The sequence below is a fragment of the Plectropomus leopardus genome, chromosome 4 (assembly GCF_026936395.1).
Source record: "Plectropomus leopardus strain MGB_pleo_1.0 chromosome 4, ASM2693639v1, whole genome shotgun sequence".
Lineage (NCBI taxonomy): Eukaryota > Metazoa > Chordata > Actinopteri > Perciformes > Serranidae > Plectropomus > Plectropomus leopardus.
Window position 1 is genome coordinate 27,807,975 of NC_142179.1, and position 23,359 is coordinate 27,831,333.

The following is a 23,359-nucleotide window of genomic DNA, read 5'->3' on the forward strand; positions in this document are numbered from 1 at the left end:
ATTTATCAGAGACATGAAACATCCTGAAGTCATCCTTTCTTATTCATTCAGATCAAATTTGGCAGCAAAGTGACATCATCCATTAAAGTGCTGCGTCGGACAATCAAATACATGCATGCACAAATTCCTTAAATAGGTAGATTACTTTGTACTGCAAACTGAAAATTGATGACATATTCTAAAATAAATCCCAGACTGTACTTCCTGGATTAGATTTCAATTGTCTCAGTGGTACCTTAAAGAAGACGCCCCAACCCTGCACTGTTGTGACGGAGGGTTGTTTTCAGTCTGAATCCCCGCTTAGACTTGTTGAAAAATTTCTCAGTATTATGTTATGTTAGTATTATATATATATTGGCTGCACCTCCTCCTCAACTTGGTAACACACATAAATACAGGCTTCCATATAAGCCCTCCTCTGTCAAACTGTGATTTGGTGCACAAGTATCAGATTTTTCAGGCAGCGGAAAGTGCTCTTCATTTATTTTAACAGATAATCAACTTTTGTTCAAACAAAAGACCTACAGGATGTGAGCAGCACAGCGTCAGTGCATGCACAGGCCATGAATTATCATCATACATCTTTCATAATATCCTACATATGAATAGTGATCACATGATGAATATGCTAATACATTCTACAGTATGGGGGAAATAAAATAACTGAAGCACGTTTGATGTTTTCACATAAACCCCAGAGCACAGCTTGGGAAAAAAAAGGACTTTCATCTCCCAAAAAGGCCTTCACAAACAATACATCCAAGCTGGCTATTAGAGATGATGAAGAGACAGAATACTGCAGAGCCGTTAAAAATGCATCACAGACTGAGAGAAAACATCTGGCTGAAAAAGATCTCATACTATGAATATGATAAGAAGTGAACTTTTCATTTGAACGCTTGTATCAGAGGCTTCAGATGTAAAAACGCTCTTGCTCAAAAGGCGTTGTCATACCTGTACATCAAAGTCGGAGAGATCTGTAAGAGCATTATCTGCTCATTAACAAATACCCCGAGATCAGAGACCATAATAATGAGGATGACAGTCTGGCATAAAGCTGGTTTAACAGCATTATACGTTACAATCTTGCAGCTCCCCTGCTCTTTTCTCACAAAATCACACGTTAAAGCTCATTTTCTATACTGAGATGACACTTTCATTTTTTTCCCAGAATGCAGTTCTTTATGATGAGCTACACTGGTGAATAGCGACGTGGATTCCCTTAAGCGTCCTTGTCCTCTTTGTCGGCAAACGTGATGGATGAACAAAAGTGGGAAAGTTGCCGCTGGTCGCGAGGCAGGGGGAGACACTGATGGAGGAGGGAGGAAAAGAGGGTAGGAAAGGAAAGTGATGGGAAAAGACGATTGGAAAGGAGGGATGAAGGTAGAGGAAAGGGTGAAAAAAGGAAGAAAAGACATGGAGGAAGGAGGGGAGAAGGAAATGAAGATGGAGGGGGTTGATGGAGAAGGGCCAGGTGAAGGAGAGGAGGAAGAAAACGAAGGAGAAGAAATGCTACGTGAGTGTGTAAGGAGGGAGGGAGTAGATACTGAAGGAGGCATGTGATGAGTGGCGGTTTTCTGCCAAATAACAAGAAAAAAAAGAGGATGTCTCACTTCTGCCCGAGCTTAGAAAGTGAACACTGCAGTAAAACAGGCCCCGCTAATACAGTTTTGCTGCCAGCAAGACAAAGTGGTGAGGAAAAGTGGCTTAACTCCCACTGCAACCGTCCTCATCCTCAGCCCCTTCAAACTCCAGACTCTCCCACAGCCCGGCCTGGGGAGCTGGCCAGTTACCGTGCACTTGTGCAGAGTTTGCAGTTACTGGGGTAACATAAAAAAAAGATACAGAGGATAAAAAAATCTTCAGAAAATGAAGTTATAGTCCTGTCCACCTGCCAGCAACTCTACCGCAGTGAAGCAACAGACCCTGAAACAACCTTCTGACTCGGTGGATGTCGTGACCGTCCTCAGCTGAGGAGCTTCAGCTCTGCCAAGGATGCTCTCTGACTCACTTTGTGTGTGTAATCACTCCGTGCACGTGTGTGTGTATGTGTGTGTACCAGAAGTGGTACAAACTGAAGAGGTAAGTGTGTCCGCGTTTGTGTGTTTCACTGCAATCGCATACACTTCACACCACTTTAGCCTCATCACGTCCAGCAGGAACCTCGTTAGTGTGTCAGCACCATGCCGTGCCGTCACCACGGCAAGGGAGTAGGAGGTACGGCTCCAGGCACTGGCTATAACACACACATACACACACTCCCAAACCTGCAGCTTTGGCTACACATGACACAGGCCAGCAATGCCAAGCAGCAGTGTCAGGGTTACAGTGAAACAGGTTTCTTGTTAGCACATAGAGTCACTTTCACACATGGAAAACAAAATTCTGCGTTGTTAATTTTTCCAGTTAAAGACAGCAGAACTGGCTCGTAGTATGACAAAACTGAAAACAGCGACAGCTTATTTGGTCGATGTAGCTCTTGACAACATTTCAACATTTTCTTCTGAGGTATGACATTTGCTAATTTTCTGGGATTATTGCCTGCTTATCCCCCGTGCACTACAGAGGCTTTTTAATGTTATCACAACATTTCTTCCCATCCCCGACAGCTGCCAACTGATGACTTCTTATGCCTGGGCGCTACAGAGCTTTCTTATCCTGGCATCAGTCCAATGTGAACACAGGTCTGCCAAGTAATACTGCACAGCACAACATATTAAAAAACTAAAGACTGTTTCTCAAACGTGAAAATGCAATGCCTGTAGCATGAACCAGATTGACAAAACAAACCAATATGTTATATGAAGCATTCAAAACGCAAATATTGTGGAGTGTACTATACAAGTCACATGAAGCTGAGGTTTCTATCGTAAAAACGACATTTGCACACGGATGTTTACTATGCCAAAATTACTGGAGAAAGACTATGTAACTTTTGTATTTACCATGTATCACTGAGCTGTAACTGTCAGCTGCAATTCTTCAGACTTTGTGAACATTTCATTTGAAAAGTGGAAATCTGCCAGGGTGTTTTCATTTGGGCCAAATTTTCATTTTTATGTTTCATTTTGAACTTCTGGAGCAAGAGGATACTGCATCCTATTTGTGGAGCTCTGTATGACATTCAGAGGAGTCGTATAGCAGTAAACAACTATAAGTAACATCATCCTTGTGTGTGTTGTAATCCAAGTTTCTCTATTCACTGTCGTAGCAGCAGGTTCAGCAGCATGTGCATGTTAGTGCATGTGAGTTCCTGTGAATGTGTCCAAATGGCTAGACAATCACCGCTGGGCTGAAATGTCCCCAAACGGTTATCGGTTATTGGTTATCGCCAATATTGTGATGGTGTTGTCCCAGAAGTGTAGTACCCACCCCCCTTATTCCCCCCCAGGTCAAAAAGGCTTGCTCTCAGCACTGATGCCATTGTTAGCACCATTCACACTGTTAGCACCGTTCATACGGTTAGCACCATTCGTGCAGTTAGCACCATTCGTGCAGTTAGCACCATTCGTGAGGTTAGCAACGTTCACACGGTTAGCACCATTAGCTGTGGGCTCTGCCCCCATGGCGGCTTGGGAGCCATGTACAATCAACCTCTGAATCCTCGTAAAGAGCTTCTTCAGATTGACTACAAATAACATTACACCAATCCTGTATTCTTGCTGAAAACCTAGTTTTACTTAGTTAGCATTTAACTTTTAACAAAACAATGAAATTATGATTTATGTGTATATTTGACATATCGTAACATATATCAACATCAAAAAGTACACAATTTCTATCGCTAACATATAAATATATTGTGGTGCGGCATTAATATGTCAGTATAAATATCATGATGTTTCATTACCAACACATCACTTAGACCTACAGCTAACCTTGTACCGCAGACTGCATCGCTCCCTCCCTCTATTTAACACAAGAGAAGGTGACACATACACACACACATGCACACGCACACATCTACAAAAAACCCACACCCCAACATGGTGCAGTATTCATCTGTGACAACACGATATTTCATGTCAGCCGTCACACCAGCACGACAGACTGTACATCAGTGAAACCATTTTGCCTGCTCAGCGGAAAGCTGATTGATGGCGGCACGACATCAGCGGAGGCTTTGAGAAAGAGCTCACGCAGTTCTTCATGAGGTGACCTCTGCCACTCTGTACATGCAACACTAACTGCTACATGACTGAATCATGAATCAATCACACTTGATGAGGTTTATGTACACTGCACCATCACTGCACACAAACTGAACTTAGCAAATGATGGCAGAGTGAGGTCAGATTCTAGAAAAAAGGAAGATATGTTCATGCATGCATAACCACCAGCTCATCTCTTATCACACTGTCAGAACGTCACACACTTCTGACTCACTTCTATATGACCTGTGGGCAATTGTGTGCATACTCTATACTTATCATACACAAAAATGTGAGCATTAGATCGTAAAGAATCTTCTGGAAAAAGCCAGAAATACCACATATTATACCCAGATATAGAAAAACAAAGATACCATTTTCTACCAAATGACATCATAACGTCAAGGCTGTTCGTGGGAGGCACCTAGAGGGGAAAAACTGCTCAGAATATTACATTTGACAAATAAAAGGAGTCTGACTCATTGAGATGAACAGCATGCAGTAAATGAGTTTGCTGAGACAGGCTTTTATAACCTACTTCATGGCTGTCAGACACAGTCAGGTCTTATCAGAGGAAACGTCTGGCTACATTACAGTAAATTGTCTCTGTGCCAGACTACACTGGTCAGCTTTGATCAGCACTAAAGTGGACACAGTGTGAGAGAGGTCAGAGGGCATCTGACCACCCTACGGGGACAGAAATGATTTATCCATATATTGTAACAAACACAACTTCTCCTTAAGCAGCCTACTTTCCAAAGGAGTTTTTATTATTAGTCCCACACCTTTTCCCTGGTGAATCACAAGTGTAATCACATCTTCTCTGTGTTCATGCTACAAAATTAATGTAGAGGCGCTCATTTTATTAGCATTAATAGCTCATCTTAATAGCTCAATTATTTTTTACTGCAATATTTGTATCATGTGCACTTTTCATAAATTTCACTACAAAGTCTATTCAAAGAGGAACACAGGATATTCAGGGAGCCGACTCTTGCTTTTCGAGGCTAAATGTCAGTGGCTGGAATAAAATCAGGGTCATGTCCTCGTTGGAAAGTTGCTGTTGTATCACTAAAAGCTTTTATCGAGCTTAAAGCCTGAACACAAGTCCGATGGGCTTTATCAAAGCCTACAGAGGTGTAACAGGGGTACATTGACTTTGAGGGTCAAAGTCTGTGGAGAAATTCATTTCACAAATCCACTTTTCAGGAGTCATCAGTTTGGTTGTGGTGAGAGAGAGGTGGAAGAGAGCTGCTGAAATGATACTGTTCCTGGAAATCAGGTATTGTAAGTAAAACCCTCACTTTTGTCACTCTGATACTGCGTCATAATGAAAGGTTGTTTACAGCATAGAATCAGATCAAGCGTATGACTTCATGCTCTCGAGGCTCTAATAGCTGCAAGAGACATACATAATATATATGGAGCTATGGTGAATAAATCATTAATGATTTTCTGGAAATGCTTAATTACTCTAGAACAGATGAGGGTCAACTTTGAAATTCAATTTATGCTGCACACATAGAGGGTGTAAGGAGTGGGATTATTGGTATTAACGTGATACACTACCCAAAAGACGTGCTAAGAGCTACCTTTAAAGATCTGAAGCTCAGCTGGAGGCAGTGTATTTAACCGTACTTTGGAAAAAATGATCACACTTTGGAACATATTGACCACAAAACTAGAAAGCACAGAATATCCCGCAGTAGTAGTTGGAGAATTCGAAGTACCGTGTTAAATCTGGTCACTAATAGAATCTACTTTAACACCCACCTTTCAAGCCAACTAGAGTGTTTGTTACTTTCAAGTCCTCCCTCACTAAAAAATGTGCCATGCTCACTTTAAATCTGAGTCAACACAGATGTACAAACTGATGTGGAAACTTGAAACCTCCAGAGAATATACACAGAGAATGGGTTATTATTCAGCAGGAGATATCGTCTGTCCAGCACTTAAACTTTAGAAATGAAAAAATATTTGTATATTTCAAAATTCTGGATTTTTCAATAAGGGAGGAGTGGATTCAATTTCAAAAAGGTAATCGACTTATTTAATTTTACATTTTTTATTTAAATTTTAATTGTATCAGACTATGGGGGAGAGCATTTTCTTTCATGTTATAATAATATAATATTATAATAGTAATAATAATAATAACAACAACAACAACAACAACAATACTAATAATTACAATAATAATTCAGATGGACGGTGGCTGCCTGCTGGCTTGACCATGGTTTATTAATAAACAGCTTATGACTGAGTACCACAATTATATTTCTTGAGTGCAAAATATTTGCAAGATAACGCAAAGGTTTCTCTGGAAAAAGCAAATGTATTTATCTATTATTTTACTCACTCATCTATTTTTTTCTGGGGTCCTGTATTAGACACAAAGCATGCTATATCGAAGTTGTACTTTCAGTCTAAACAAACCCCACAACCTTTTTAAGCCCTTTTTTATACCTACTGTATCACATGCAACATCTTCTGGAGCTGCTTAATCTCATATAATGAGTGAAATTCTCACAGAAGGACTTAGATAATATTTTGGGGAACTTTTTAGTTAATAATTTGAGACACTGTACTCTGCAACTGCTCTCAATGTCCACCTGAATGTCTCACATGACAGCTGCTGAGCGCAGACCGTGATGGAGCTTGCTATTTACCCACATTAGCTTTCATGCGTTTATTGAGCTCATTTGACATAATTGCTCACTCAATTCATTTTAAGCTTTTCTATCGTCTGTTCTTTTAACATAATCTAAAGATGGATGAAAGTGACAACTTGGGCTACACATCCATCATTTTCACATTACATTTTCTTTGTTTTTCACCTTTACATATTAGCTAAATTACATACCTGTTATCCTCCATCTCATGCTTTCCCTTTTCTCCCCGAGTTTTTTTTCTTCTGCTATTTTTCTTCTTCTATTTCTTTTTAAACTTTTTTCCTGCCATTCCAAGTATCGTTTTTTTCTGATGGAAGTATCAATGTTAAGTGTAAAGCTTTTTTTAATTGATTGGTTCTTTAAAGCTTTGGACTTCCATCTAAAGTACTAAATAAATAGCCTTAAAAAAACATTCATTTTACCTAAGACATTGTTGTAATGACTTTCATCTCCTTTTGAATTGACAAATGTCTCTCTGACTGAGTGCATCCATACAAAGGACAGAACAGAGTAGGAGCAATTACCATTGAAGTCTGATAAAAATTCACCTTGAGGCACCAGTGATATAAATCCCTAGAGAGTTTGCAAGTTCTCATTAATAAGTAAATGTCTAAAAAAGAATTTAAAAAAGCGATGGTGTGTTAGCAGCTCTGTTGGAAGGCAACAGTGGAGGTTACAGGGGCCTCAAGTATTATTCACCTCACAGGTTACTGCGGGACGTTCCTCACGCTGAACAGTCACAGCGCCTGGACTCTCCCAAGGAACCATGATTTAGAAGCACTTACAGGTGACACGAAGAACAGAGCAGAGTAGAGGAGGGTGAGTGAGAGAGACTCACATTGATATTCAGCTGAGCGCCTGGGCTGCAAACAATCAAAATAAGTGATTGTTTTTGTATGGCTGAAAGTAGGAGTGTGAGGGAATGTCAGCCTGGTATGTGCATGCGTGTGCTCGTCCCGTGCCTTGTCGCAGTAATTCCTCCTCTCATTTCCATTAAACTGAACGGCCAATGACTGCGCATTCAGAACGCAAGTCACTCTGTACTACAAGCAGAACAAACAACCACAAGCATTATCTATGATATTGCCATATCATAATCTACAGCTGAAGTTACTCGACCATTTATTCATTACAGTGCAGTTGATATTAGGACTGCAAGTGATCGTTTTATAGTTAGTTAGAATAGTTTTTTTTATTAATTAGAATTAGTTTTAACTAGTAAATGTTTAATTTTTTTTTACCATAGAACTTCAGAAAACAGTGGAAAAAAATGTCCATTACAAGTTACAAGGGCACAAGGTGTAGTCCTCAAATGGCTTCTTTAGTCAGACATCAGAAGTCCTGTGCACACAGAGCTTGTATTTTTCATCCAAAATTGTCACACATTTAATAATAAATATGACCTCTTGTGTCAATCATGTTTACAAACTGACGCAGAAGCTTTCATTCGTCAAAAGCTGTTTGACTAAGAGGCAGTGAAGGCAGGGCGCACAGTGGCTTTTTGGGCTGGGCAATATGGAGAAAATTAAATATCACAATATTTTTTGAACAAATATCTCAATATCAATATATGACCATGACAATTTTGATAAATAATCATAAGTAACATGAATAAAATGACATAGTGGGCAAAGGCAAATAATAGAACAGCTAGACCAGTCTGCAAGTTCAGGATAATACATCACTTTACTGCAATGCACCCATTAAAACCAGGAAAACACGACACTTACAATATTAAAAAATCCAAAATCTAACACAATACTTAGTCGCATATGACGAGATGGATATAATATTGATATATTGCCCAGTGCTGACTCAGATAACCTATTTCAACCGATCACATAGTAATATTCAGGCGGATGCTGATGATGCGGAAGAGGATGTAATAGAGAATGAGGACCAGACAAAGACAGAGTGACAATGTGGAGACAAGAAGGGAAGACAGCTCAGCCCCTTCAGGTAGCCATAATGCCAAAAGCGAGATGCAGGTAGTGACCAGCAACAGCCAGGGAGGTACCTCCAGTGAAGGTAAGCCAAGGAAGTCTCTCTATTTCGCCTTGTAATGCACATTTTTGCAATGAATGAAACAAACTGGAGTTAGTTTACAAGATTGCTATGTGTAACTGGGTTTTGTTTTTTTTTTTACATTCAATTTTTAAAAGCATACAAAAAATATGGATCAATGTACAAGCCCATGGATACTCAATACACAGTGACAGGCCTGTAATAACACACACATTTATTGATATAACAACTTAAATGTTTTTTTATTTATTTAAAAATGCTGATTTAAATTGTTGTTAAGATATACTGTTGATCAACTAATCCTTCCAGCAGCACTAACCAATATGTTTTGAAACTACTAAAGGAGTCAACAGCCATAATAGCAGCTATACTAAGGCGGTGCTTTGCGCAAAGGAGGCTTAAGTCAGCATGCTATATACTTACTACTACTACTGACAATGTTAACATGCTGCAGGTTTAATATTTACCCTGTTCACCATCTTGGTGTTAGCATGCTTACATTTGCTATATAGCACTAAATATAAAATACAGCTGAGGCTAATGGGAACATCAACACAACAGTTCTTAAATAATGATACACTACAGTAAATGGACCTGCACTTGCAGAGTGCCTTAGTTATCTTCAGGACACTCAAAGCACTTTCACACTACAAGTCACATTCACCCATTCACACACTGGTGACCGAGGCTACTGTGCAAGGTGCCACCTGCTACTGAGCTTAAACAGAATCACACTCAAATGGAACAGCAGCAGGAGCAATCAGGAGCAATTTGGGGTTCAGTATCTCACCCAAGGATTATACTGCCAATCTTCATATTAGTGGACCACCCACTCTACCTCGTGCTGCCTAAAATAGTAACAGATGGAAAGTCAGGGGGTCGCTATCCTTAGAGCCATGACACAAGCGTGGCTAAAAATGTCTTCTTTTTTTTTTTTTAAACCCTGTGCATTAATAAGGATAAGTAAAAATGTGCATGTTCACGTGGTCAATTAGTGTTTATATTTTCCTTTCCTTTGTCATTTAGCATGTGGTTTGTGTGTATAATATGTTCATTTTAAATGGCACTGCGCGAAAAAAATAAAGCTGTATTGAATACAGTCAGTTTAGTCTGTGAAAAACCATATGTAGGCTAATGACAGGAAAAGTGACTCTGTTGTTCCCTCAGAGTGTTTGAGTAACTGGATCACAGCAGAGTTGTGACTCCTGCCTGTGTGTTCAGACTGTAGGAAGATCTTTCTTGGCCATTACAGTGGCTTACACTGGAACAATGACGACTGTCTTACCAGTAAGATGCTTTTGAGAAAGCCATCCCAGTTTCAGCTTCAGCGATTTGTCATGCTGCCGCTGCTGTGCTAAAGTAGGCTAAGGGTGCGTTTTTTTATAAAATGAGTGAAAATGCTGAGACCAAAACAAAAAAGTCCCGCGCTGTGTTTATGCGTTTCACCGAGACTGATCAAGGGAGCTCGCTGCAACTGCTGGCAGCCCGAGTTGCATCAGTGCAGCTCTGGTCTCAGTCAAACGATGCTTTCTGTAAATGTTAGACCACACACTCCTGTAGATCAAAGACACCACATTTGTTACAGTAGGAACACTCTGTCCCTTTGCAGTATGACAGCTCCCAAACATCTGGTTTGTATACTGAAGAGCTTGTGTGCCATGAAGCTATTTTTTTTTCTTTCAGCACAAGAGTTGGGTCAACATTTCCTGAGTAAATCACATTACTGGGAGAGGAGTGTGAGAATGCTTTTGAATACTTTTGAAATTTTGATTAACATCCTAGACATGTTTCAAATAGCAATCTGTCAAGACATGTGAGCAAGAGTTTAGGGATGATGCCTCATTCCTATTCTAGAGCAGCAGACTGGACCGAGGCAGACGACAGGCCACAATCTGACTGACCTCCCAGACCAGCCTGATAAGCAAGCGGCGCAGAGAGCAGCTTTAAAGCTGCTTCCCTGATAAAGGAGTATGATATCCACTTTAGAAGTTAAAAGTGGTGACTCACTGGATCAGAAGTTAAAAGGAGATGTGAAGAGACGCTTCTGCTACTATTGCCGCAGGCTGCCAGAAGCTGCACAGCCTGCTCATCACTGCAACGCAATAAGGATGTGGACAGAGCCGACCAAAGCACTACAACCTTGGGAACAAAGGTTGCTCTGAAGTAGAAATAGTCCCCTGACTGATGTTTTACAAAGTATTTAGTAAGTAAGTATGGTGCTAAAATTATTATTCAATTTATGAATGCGCAGAAGATTCATTCCGACGACTGTTTACTCAACATTTGTTCTTACCAGCTTCTAAAATCTGAGGATTTGCTCCTTTTGTCTGTTTGGGTTACTGTAAATCAAATATCTTTGGGTTTGGACTGTTGACTATCTGACAAAACATGTGAATTCAAGATGTCAAATAGGCTCTGGATAATTAAGGTGGGTATATTTAACAATTTTTTACACAGACTAAATGTTGAAAATCAAAAGAATGATTGACAGCCAGGTTTAAAAAAAAAGAAAAAGGAAAATAACTTCAACTTGCAGCGCTGAAAGTAAATGTATACTTTTAAAAATTGGTGCATTTGAACTTCAAATGCTGAAATTTACTAAAAGAAGTGTTTCACAGGTAGAACCATGTGGGTTTTTTTCATGAGATTGGGATGTCTATGCAGAAGCAAAGGCTTTTGAAACTGGTGCTACATGACCAGAGAAAAGTGACTGTGGCAATTTTTTTGCTCAAGAGGTAAAAACATTACGACTACCCAAATGCATTGCACCATGACAGACTAATAAACGTTCCCACTGGTGGGTGAGGTAATGTAATTTGACAGGAAACAATATTGTGGTTGGCTGTTGACAAACAATCTCATCTTAAAGCAACCTTAAGCTACAAGATGTTTCTGAAAACATCCGAGGTGAGAAATAGGCAATGCAGAATCTTGGTTTATATTTTGTCAGCACTTTTTTTTTTACTGTTTGATCACATTATTTTCAGCATCCGTTTTTACCACACAGAAAAAATCATGGTGCCCGCTTCCTGTTTACAAACTCTTGCTTGTAGCAAAACAGGACATTAAAATATGTTTTTGAAAAACATTATTGGAAAGAAATAGGCAGTGTAGTGACAACATATTGGTTTATATTCTATCACCACTGCCTAGTTTTATCTAGTTTACTTCATTTTTTAATTTGATCTGAGTTTTTCTGTTTTTTTTTTGGGGGGGGGGGTCTCTCTATTGATGCACTTTTATACTCTTTAAGTCCATGATGGCAGCATTAAAACTGCACCAAATTACATGTTTTGCATCATCAGTCAGACTTTTGCTCAGTGTGTGTTTGTGTGTGTGTCGGGGGGGGGGGTTACCACAGTACATACTACCCATTGTTATGATACAAAGCTAGTTGAAAATCGGCAGAGTATCCCTTTAATTTTCTACATTTTGTGTCAGTATAAACAAAGAATCTTGTAATATTTCTTGTGATGGTTGCTGGTAAAAAAAAACCCACTTTGGACTCTGGCATCTGCCTTTGTTCTTTACTACAATATATGACATGCAGTCGGACAGTTGACAAAAATATGTTAAATAGATAATTAAAATCGGCACACTTTGAGGCCTTATATTTGAGACTTTGCAGCGCTGAAACAAAAGCTGTATGTGTGAGCGAAAGAGCAGGGGAATGTGCACAGCTGAGGGTCTTTTCAGTGTTATTATCCCTCCCTCCACCCTGACTGTCACTTTCCATCAGGAAAACGCTCCACCTCTCCCTCTGTTCCCCTTCTCTCCTCACCTCTGTCAGCCCCCCCGCTCCTCCTCCCTCACCCCAGCGCCACTCCAATCCCTTTCCTGCCGACATCTGAGTGGAATTCAGCCAGCTGGTTCGAGCTATAATGAACCCCTGTGTACAGTGACACCTTAAAGTCGCCTTGGATAAGCAACATTTTGAATTTGCTAAACACCTTCACTGACAGATGAAGGTTACAGAAACGTCGAACAGAAAAGAACTTGGTTATTACACAATATGTCTGTCTACAGTTCACATGACTGAAAGTGCAGTCGGAAGGTGACTTGCTGAATATCTAAAGATATCAGAGCTCCCCCTTTAAAGTCGGAGATATGAATCATCACTTGGAGACCCCTCAGTCGACTGCTAGTCAGTTTGCTCTGCAGTGTACCTCTGGGGACGTTGTGGTCGCCAGATTTTGCTGCAGAGTTAGTGCTCTTGACTTTCACTCTACTCTTTGACAAAAAGTTGCGGACATGCAGGCAGCGACACAAAGGAAGAGAGAGGAGAGACCGTCTGCTTAGTTTAATTGATTTTACTGATTTCTTTACCCTGTGTCATGCACACAAACATGTGCCCAGCCCTTATGGGTTTATAAGACACCATTACAATATCATTGCAGTGATCAATCCAGCACTGCTCAGTCACCAAACAAAACTGTGTCTTCTATCCCAAGCCCGATAAACAAATTCTGCCACACAAAAACATAATTCAATTTTTCATAATCATCCAACCAAAAGAAAGCAACATAAATGGAGGTTGTTTTACTGAAAAGTACATCCCTTATATCTTTGTATGCAGGACAGTAAAACAAAAAATGCACCTCATTCTCAAGAAGTGGTGAATTTAAAGCTCATAGCAACTTAATACAATGCAATCTCTGGCTTTGTTTGATATCTAATGTCAGCAAAAAATGTTGTTGCACATTTTCGACTTATCGTTGGCACCGTTAGCTTGTTTACATGAATGCCTCTGTCACTGAATGCCCCATGGATCCCGTTCAGGCTTTAAACTTTGTATGGAAAACAAAACGAATCGTCGAATACACATCCAGTTGGACTGGCAGAATTCTGAGTCGGGCACAGGCCTGCTGAACATGGTACCTCCTAAGATCTAGAATAATGACAAACAGGAGTCCTACAAAATCCAGGCCTTTAAAGCATACAGCATACACTGCGAAACAACTCAGCGTGTCAGCAAACATCACAGTGCTGCTGATGTGTGCACATGTGCTCCAATTGTAGACACGTATAAAAGCCCCTGGTTCCGTCTTGTTTTGCATTCCTATTTGTTTCTTGACGTCTCTGTTCTAAATGTACACTTTTGAGCCTTCGGGCGCCACTCTTTCCTCATTCTGCTTTCTTCTGACGCAAGTGGGATTTCACAGTCAGAGCTGATGCATACAGCACCTGACCTTTAGCACGTACATAGCGGGAATCCTTTTTACAGCTTCCTCCCACAGACCACCAAAACAGTTCCCACACACATTTACTACATACAAAACTGCATTAAAGACAAAAACCTGAAGCGCCGCCCTCTTTGACAATCTGCAGTGTTACACACACTGCAAGTTTACAGGCAGTGTCCAAACCACAACCACAGCTACTGCTGTTTGTCAGCTTAACACAAAACAGACATGAGAACATGACCATCTCGTCTTTGTTTTCTGGTGTTTTTCACCGTAATTAGTCAGGGAGGGCTGTTAGCTGAGGGAAATATGCCAGAGGAGAGGAGGTTCTCACGCCTGTGGAACCAATACAAACAAAAGCCTGCTCCGGCAACACAGCAGCCAGCAGCCGCTGATAGGGGTTATCTCTGCAGTCACACATGGGCCATCTAACAACAGTGAGCACCGAGCAACTGTAATGGCCTTTGCAACGTCAGGAGCACAAAGATAATAGACTCAGACATAAATTGCACACACCATGCTGTCTCTTTGATCTAAGTTGAACTGAAATTTTGTTGATGGACCTATGAGCTGCAATGATGCTGCAGATGCTTTTGCATTTCTTTAAATGAGGATTAAAAAGTTCTTCGGCATATTTATGATAAAAAAAAAAACTCATCTTTGAGCCTCTGGGTGGGTGTTTCCCTTGGCAATGGCTGACTGACATCTGCAAGCCTGTGTTGCTAGGAGATCAACTTCTGTGGTGCGCTACTACACGCCACAGCCCTGTATAACCTATGAACAGCAATGTTTCCCCTTCATCAACTATTAACCATTTAAACCTGCAAATACTCATTTTTTGGGACACTAAGGGGAAATAAAAGCACTCCTGACATTTTTCACTTTTTAAGTTATTATGGCAAACTTGTCTGCATGCATTTGCATCCAGCAATTACGGAAGGATGCCTTAGTGTCTAGTTTTATATGATACTAGTTCTTGTCTGTAGCTTAAAACTGAACTCGCTACAGCAGGTTGTATTTGCTAGGCTGCCACATTCAGCTTCACCTGTCATAACTGGTGCTTTGTTTTGGCCAGAAATATGGCCATTGCCTCTCTGCTCCTTTCATTTTCTTTTTCTACCTGTACTCTGGCTTCTTTTTTGGGGGGCTCATAACTTTTTGTGAGACATTTTGCCTTAGCCAGTCAGGCTGATGTTTGTTTTACACCTTTACTTTAGCAGCACATGCGTGTTCTACACATCTGACCCCTCCCCCCTGCAGTTATTGCAAAAATGGTGCTCGAGCTTCAATTGCACCATTTTCATTGCACCAATAACTGCAGGGATGGGATATCAGGTGAAAAGGTGAAATGTGTTTATTGATAACACTGATAACACTATATGTATTTATCATGTAACTTGTATTGTTAGTGATATTAATAATTATTTGTCATGGTTGAATTATAGAGAAAATGGTTGAGTTTCTTACTCCTGCCAGTCAGTTCATTAATAAAAACATCACCTTGTAAGACAATGTCATGTTTCTGCTGTTGTGATAGGTTTTTAAACCTGTTAACTGTGCCTTTAATGACTACCTGCTACAAGGTAAAATCCTCTTGCAGTGATATGACCATGGTAACCAACAGAATCTGTCTTCATTTATGGAAAATATTCAAGTTTTGAAAGGTGCTGATGTTACATCACTGATTCAACTATCTCTCACTAATGCTCACTTAATGGTCTCTCTGCTTTGTGCCACCTCTCCATCATAAGAGAAAATACAGAAGTAGTAAATGCTTAAAAGCCAGGCAGCAGAAGCAATAGCTGCAGTGTGAAATCCATCTGACAGACCACAAGTGTTGGTATATGATGGAGATGGCAGATAAGCCTATGTGTTTGGCTATGGGAGTGGGTGTAGTGAAAGGGGATCAGTCCACAGCAGTGTTTAGAGGTTCAAACGCCCCTCTGGGGAGGAGAACAGATCGATCCTCCCTGGCTGGGAGCCAATCCTCTCCCTGCCTTCAGTCAGATATTCATCTACACTATATATAAGCCTCTAAGTCTTCAGTCATGCTGTATATATAAAGCACTGGGGTTCAGGACTTCACCACAGACTGGTGTTCTTCACCAGCAGTTGTATTATGAACTTTGTGCCCTGTGTTTCTGAATGCCAACTAAACACAGATGTGTTTAGGCTGCTCTCCACAGAGAGGGGCCCTGCCACATCGCCTGTGGTGCATGTGTTGTCGTCATGATGCTCTGATTAAAGGGAGCCATGGAGATAAACTATAGCTGCTGTCTCATTAGTTGGAGTAACTCTGCCTGGTTCCCACCCACAGGAGCTCCTCCCAAACCCACATGAGGAGCAGGGCACCCCCACAAAGCCTGTAGGGACAGGACACAAACACCACAGCTGCCACAGCTGGCAGAGTGCACCGTCATCAGCAAACTCACTGATGTACAGAAACAAGGACATATCAACACACAGGGGACACCAAACACTCTCGACTCTCTTTCCAACTCTTGCCAAAAAAACAGCCTCAGAGGACGAGCTCACTGGCTCCACGACAAAATGGGGTTTCCCCACAGGGACACTCCATAAGCCTGCAACAGAGCAAGTGGCTGCGGGTGACCTGCTGAGCTACAAATATAGCAAACATCCGATGTGAAACAGATGCATCACAATCCATGTTGAAACAAACTCACTGAGGCCCTTTGTGTGAGCAACAACATCACAGCAGCCTGGAAGCGAGGCCTCATGGGAGCACGGATCGATGGCTGTGGTCCGGCAGTGGTTTGCCCATGTTTGGGGACAGGACCGGATCGTGCCGAGGAGGGGGAGAGAGGGGGGAGAGGAGGCAGCGGGCGTGCAGGCTGCTGTCCGTCAGGCAACACTGTGACAGGTTTATCCCAGCCAAGGGGGAAGGTAACACACCGACCTGCACAATGAGGACCGATAAACGTCAGGCCTAGCCCCAGCGCTGTGGTAATGGCTGACAAACGGCTCAGTGGCTCATCTCGCAGCCAGTCAACCTCAGACACGCGTGCTGCTCTGTGTTATGTTCTATCAGAAGGGAAGACACCAACTAGGAGAGCAGAGGTCCAGCCCGGCATCTCCACAACCCTCCTGACAGTCAGGCAGAAATGCTGCTCTCTTATTCAGCATTTCAAACATTAAAGAAAATTACTCTACAATACAAAATTTTAAAAAAAAACTCTTAATATATCAAGTGCTATGTACACTAAATGCTATATATAGACAATAAATACAGAATATATTTGTCATGTGGGGTTTGTGGCTTTTTCAATCCCTTCTATAGCCTTCACACTCAGTTTTGACTACTTCATAGTCCTTCTGTTATGTATTGATATTGTAGTGATTAAAATAGTGCTGGTGGTGTCTACATGTTGGGATTTTTCTGATGATGTAATTATAAAAAGCACTTTAAAAAATGCTTTATCAGCCTAGTGAGTAATAAAGCCTGTTTCCTGTGTGTGCGGCATTAAAGGTCCCGTATTGTAAAAACTGAGTTTTCCGTTTCTATTTCATATATAAAGAAGGAACTATATAAAAAAAAAAACTGAAAGAATCAAAATGTTCAATCTGCAGAGAAATGCACACAGTCTGAATTAAGAAATTGTGCCCTTAAAAGCTGCAAGGCCTCTGCAAATTTGTGATGTCAGAAATATACTACATAGACTGTTTTGGAGTGGATATGAATGACATCAGCTGACAGGAAGTAAACATAGACTCAAGCTGTTGCCTAACAAAGCAATTTCAGTGAAAGATAGATCTATCGATTAAGATAGAAAGTGCCAATATTGTGCCGTTACAGTCATCTCCCCAACTGCGATAACAATGCAGAGACGCCAAGAGGTGTAAGACCCAGCAACAATCACCAATCAAACCCAAAGTACGAGCATGGACCTGAAGATAAGCATAATAGGGAACCTTTAATATTTCAACAATGGCGTCACGGGTGATATCCAGTGGTGTAGTGGTAGTTGATGAGGTGAGTGTATTACTCGGTAGATTGGTGGGTTACTGTGGAGGAAGTGTGTAAACTGTGGATATATTCCAATAGCTTTTTGGCTGATAGGTGGGTAAAAGGTACACTGCCAGAGGAGATGGGTATACCACATAATTCTGTATATACCCTTTAGTACACCACTCGTGATATCAGGAGGACAGGATGAGATGTTGTTTTTTTTAAAAAACCTCAGTTAAAAACAATCTGCCCATTTGTTTTGTTTTTTTCTCATTACTTAATGTTCACGTTTATTTTTAAAGGGGCAAGTACATGGCTTCGCCCAGTGACACATACCACAAAATGTATTGCCAGGGCTTGTTAAAAACGCCCATCTGTAGCTGGGTTATTACAAAAACACATGTAGAAAGTGCATACATGACTACAACTCATCACAGCTGTTGGTACTTTTGCAGTTTTTAACCAGTTACAGAAACGTTTCATTACATTATTATTTTTTTTTTCCATAATCAGGCAGACAGTTACTCCAGTGACCTTTAAAATTTGAGCTCTATTCCTTATTATTCTGTATTCTGAGTAGCAGTGTCAAATAAATCCACAAATATGCATGTATGGAAATATGAAAGACGCATTGAAAATTAATGAGAGGTGACATAATGCAAATCCGCATGCAGAGAGGTCACCTTCTGTATCATTTCCCTGTACCACTTGTAATGCTCCGATGTTACATAACGCCTTCAAATAGGAGACTTGTCACTGACATACAGTGAGTTTTTCTCATTGTTAATATTAATCAATGAGGTGATGACATGTTTTTTTCTTGTGTACCCAACATGTCCCTGGAGCATCTGACACAGAAGTCACAATCAGTGGCTTGATTTATTACTAGCTCTAGCACGGTGTAGCTGAATCAGAGGAGAAGAATAATTCAGGCAGCTGAAATTTCTACAAGGCTGCTTCTAACAGATGTCTAGAACCTCCCCCATATCTTTGCTTCAAACACTGGGACAGCAGGAAGGTGAATGCACACACACAGATGAACACAGAGAGTCTGTTGAGCCTTGGTGGAGCACAAAAACATCTGGTCTTGTTTAAAAAGGTAGCAGTCATCAGAGAGAATTACAGTCAACCAAACAGAGGCTGTGCCGGGTGGATTTTACTAAAAAGGGCATATTATTACAAAGATTATTTTCACTATTATTATACTACCGTTAGCACATTAGGGTCTGAGGTAACCAATCGCTCACTGTACATAATGTTGATCCCATGCTGTTTTGTAGAACCCACGTTTAACATCAAAACTTTTTAAATTACCACTCAGTAGTTTATACACTGTGAGGTTACTGCTTTAGCGTCTCATGTATAACCACTTACTGTATCTGTCCATCATATGGCGTGAAATCAGTTGAGGTGAATTAATGGTTAAAGAGCACTGTGAGAACTGTGTATAGTTATTGTATCACCAAGCGCTATTTTGATTGCCATTCTTACATCTAAATGACACCACATTTGATAGATACAATCAGCCGAGAAGAGTGAGGAGCACCACTCTGAGCTCCAGCACTCATTTGCCTGATGAATGCACAGCTCTTCCAACATGGTGACCTTTGGGAAGGTCATGGCATTCCAGCAGCCGCATAAAGGCGCTCCTGAATGAATAAATCATCGCAACACTTGTCATCTTTGTGTCCTGTTTGTTGCAACATCTCTAAGCTCAACCTGTGGCTCATCTACATGAGTCCCAAAGCAGACAGGGCATTCAGGACTCTCATTTATTCCCCTGGAAGTTACATAAGATTTGTGTAGCAACCAGATCAAGGCTGGCTCTGTTTTAATCGGTCCCAGTGTGATAATATGACATCATGTGTGGTGAGGACAGTCAGAAATGATTCATTCAGTTACCTATTTCAGATGATAGAACTACTGTGTAAACATCCCCATAATGTAGTGATGACTGTTGTTTTCTATTTACGTCATGTGTTTTTTCCCTGACATCTGTGTCAGTAAACAAGAAATTGACATTTCTCTTACCCGTGTCCTGTCGAAACTGGTGCATGGACTGCAGGTCGATGATGTAAGGAGAGAGCTGGGCATCCACCTGCCCCAGAACCACAGTACCCCGGGCATCCCCCTTCAGTACATTCTCGATATGGTGGCAAACCGCAGCACTGTAGGGCCTCCAGCGTCCATGTTCGTTCAGCCACTCCCAGACCACCACCCTGGCCAGGTTCTGAGGGGGGTACCCCAGCCCATTGACAGGCACCAGCAACCCTGATCCTGGACGAGCCATCTCCTCTGTGGTGTCTGTGCTTCAGCTGCTGGCTATGTCCCGGGCTAGAACAGCACTGCAACCCTGTCAGTCAGCTGGAACATTTTCATCAGCGCCAAACAGAAAAAGCTTCAATCAGCGTTTAGTGTGGTACTCCTCAGTTATCTCATGCTGCTTTCATGCATGCAGCTCTGCTGGAGTCATCGTCCACAGGTGCTTTGTGACCGCTGGCTCTTTGATTAGCCAAAAGCAGCCTCTGTCCTCTTGTGTCCTGTCGTGTTTGAAGTGGCAGACGTTGAGGATGATGATGATGAGATTTGCAGCTGTGGCAGTCTCAGTCCTCCACAGCCGACCACAGCAGATCAGCAGCAGATAGACAAGAGACGCTCTCTGAACAAAAGATGAAGAGCAGAAACACAATTGTAAGCTGTGATTTAGCCTATCCTGTGAGTTATTTCTGAACAGTCAGGCTCTGTTTCAGAGGAAATAACAATAACCAAATCTGTGCTATAGTCCCAGTGTGGCCTGTGCCTCTTGGCAATACTGTTTACTTAAAGTGCAGGGACAAAAAAAATGTATATGAGCTGGTTCAGCAGCAAAATAATTGTGGTTGTCATCAGATTTGTGCGGAGGGGACAGAGCAGTGTGCATAAACAGACAGATGCTATCATAATCCTAGCAGACAGAATATCACTCAGACATTTTCCACACAGAAAGCTGTTCAGGTGCAGTGGATGCAGAGCAAGGATCACCGTCTCTGTTGCTTCTATGATTTCTCACGAGTATTAGATCTTAACGCTAGTACTGATTGTTTTTCACGGCATGCAAAATTCATTCTGACGATACAGACCTGTAGGCTGCAGTTGTGGTGCCACACATCTGTCAGGTAGAGGCTGCATTTGACAGGCTCCGGCCGAAAATCAGACTGCAAAAAGAAAAAAAAACGAGTGCAAATCGCGAAACGCACCTGTCTTCTCACATCTGATTTTTTATGTTTTCCCTTATCCTTTAAACTAAAATCTTCCGTCAGAGCCACCTCCCGCAGCTCCAGTAATTCAATGTTATTGCAGGGAAACCAAGACGTCGTTTTATTCCCCGTGAATCTGCTACACAGACTACACCAGCTTGTTGGTCCGCTGTGTTAAAGTGAATGCATGTCCCAGTTGCACGGTTTTCAGTGTGTGAGGTGCGGAGCCATTCCGCTGTCCACGCGCATTTCTGCCTGGAACACCAAATAACGTGCATTCACATAGTAAACACGCATTTCATGCCGCCCGCAAATTACGCGAAAATGTCCAGGCGCACCTGTATGGATTGCCGTTGAAAATCTCCAAAAGCGTTAATTATATCAAAATAAAATTAAACGACTTCCGGTGACTAATTTCAAAATAAAATCCCCTCTAACACATGATTTCATGGAACAACTGCTGATACTAAATGAGGAGTCGCTGATTACGGTAACCTACTAATATAAACACAAGGAAAAAAAAAAGTAGAAGAAGAAGAAAATAAATAACTTACATATTGTGACCATATTAGAGGGGAAATACCCTTTTTTAAAATTTTCACAATAGATAATCAAGGAGACATGATTCGGTTTAGGTATTTTGGCTATAGGCTATAGCCTTCAGATTAGATACACACCATTTCTTTTTATTTTTTGTGTTGATATGTCTTCCGAAGAGCTAAAAGTATGAAAAAAAAACACTGTAATATTAAACCTCAGTAGATCAACATGTGGCCCTCTGGGTCCTTGTTCAACTCTACCTAATTGAAATGAGAGTGCTGATTTATTTGTTGCAAAATAGAATAAATGCTGAAAGAACTGTGAATAACACTGATACCTAATTAGGGTTCAATGTTATTTTATTGTCAATCACAACACTGTTGCAAACTAAATGCAGTTATAGTTCCTGTAGTTATGCTACACAAGAAAACAAAAACAGCAATGTATTTGTATCTATTTCCGCCACTAGAGGTCTATGGGCAGATAATATGACCGGCATTATAACACTTTCTTTTAAATAATGTAAAAAAAAAACAAACAAAAAAAAAAAACAACCCATACAAATACGTTTGTACCAACTAAGTTTTCCACATTACTTAAAAGAAATTCTAAAGTGTTAACATTAAAAATTTGACATGAGGGAAATATTGTCCATAACTTTTGACTGGTCTGTGCACAAAGCATCATAGATGTCAATTTATTTCCATTAATGGATGATGGGGATAGCATGGATAAAATTGTTCACTTGTTAATTTGTTTACAGGGGCATCATAACGTCAAATTTTGATAAAGTGCAACTATAAGAACGCTATGTCAAAAAGAAATGATCAAAACATTGCAGAACATTAAGTTATGCCTTTTTGAGTCATAGATTTTTAATTTGTGGTATTTCTGCTTGTCGTTATGAGTTCAGCGGTGTTGGAAAAGATAACAGTCTAATACTTAAATCAGATATGATCTTATTTGAATTTGTATTCAATTTGAATGGTCGTCTTAAAATGACCTGGCTTTCAGTGCCTTTTTTTAGTTTAACGATACATTTTTCTGAATTAATCGCAGATGCTTTTAAAGACAGCAGGGTGGTCAAATGTCTGAATCAAAATTTCATAGACAATTTCATGGATAACGGATATTGGTACTGTTGCTTGTGATATTGCATTCTGTAGAAATTTCATGTTAAAATGATGCTAAGGTCTGCCTGTTCAGGGTGTTTTGTATACTGTAGGTAACAGAGTTGAAAAGGTTCATGTAAAATACTGCTCAATGGGACAGCAGTACCATCTGCTGTCAAAATAATGAAGCTGCAATGAATAGAAAAAAAGGAAGTTTTGGCAATCCCCAGCAGATCGAAGAACCACTAGGATAATGGCTCTGCTTTCCTGGCCTTAAGGCTGGATATGTAGAGGGTTTTATATTATAAAGGGCGTTGCCTCACTGGTTACTTCCTCCCAAAAGTTCCTGCACTTAAGCATGGGACTGACACAGAATCTGAGGTTGTTTCAGTTTCAGCTGTGTCTGTTGACACTACCTTGGTGGCTTTAGTCCAAACTCTGGTGGGTTTTATCATTTTCATCGTTCTTTTCAT

At 40.8% G+C, this 23,359-nt stretch overlaps 1 protein-coding gene across 2 annotated transcripts in view; it reads right to left on the reverse strand.

Moving 5' to 3' along the window:
• dtx1 (deltex 1, E3 ubiquitin ligase) overlaps positions 1-21,635 on the reverse strand; it is a 53,794-nt gene extending 32,159 nt beyond the window's left edge. The window contains exons 1-2 of one of the 2 annotated variants that reach the window (XM_042487712.2): positions 21,118-21,635; positions 20,030-20,657 (exon numbers count right to left, since the gene is read on the reverse strand). In XM_042487712.2, coding sequence (XP_042343646.1) covers positions 20,030-20,288 — 259 coding nt within the window. In that variant the 5' untranslated portion in view covers positions 20,289-20,657; positions 21,118-21,635. The remainder of the gene's footprint in view (positions 1-20,029; positions 20,658-21,117) is intronic. The other variant, XM_042487711.2, reaches the window with a different exon arrangement.
• Positions 21,636-23,359: the final 1,724 nt, after the last annotated feature.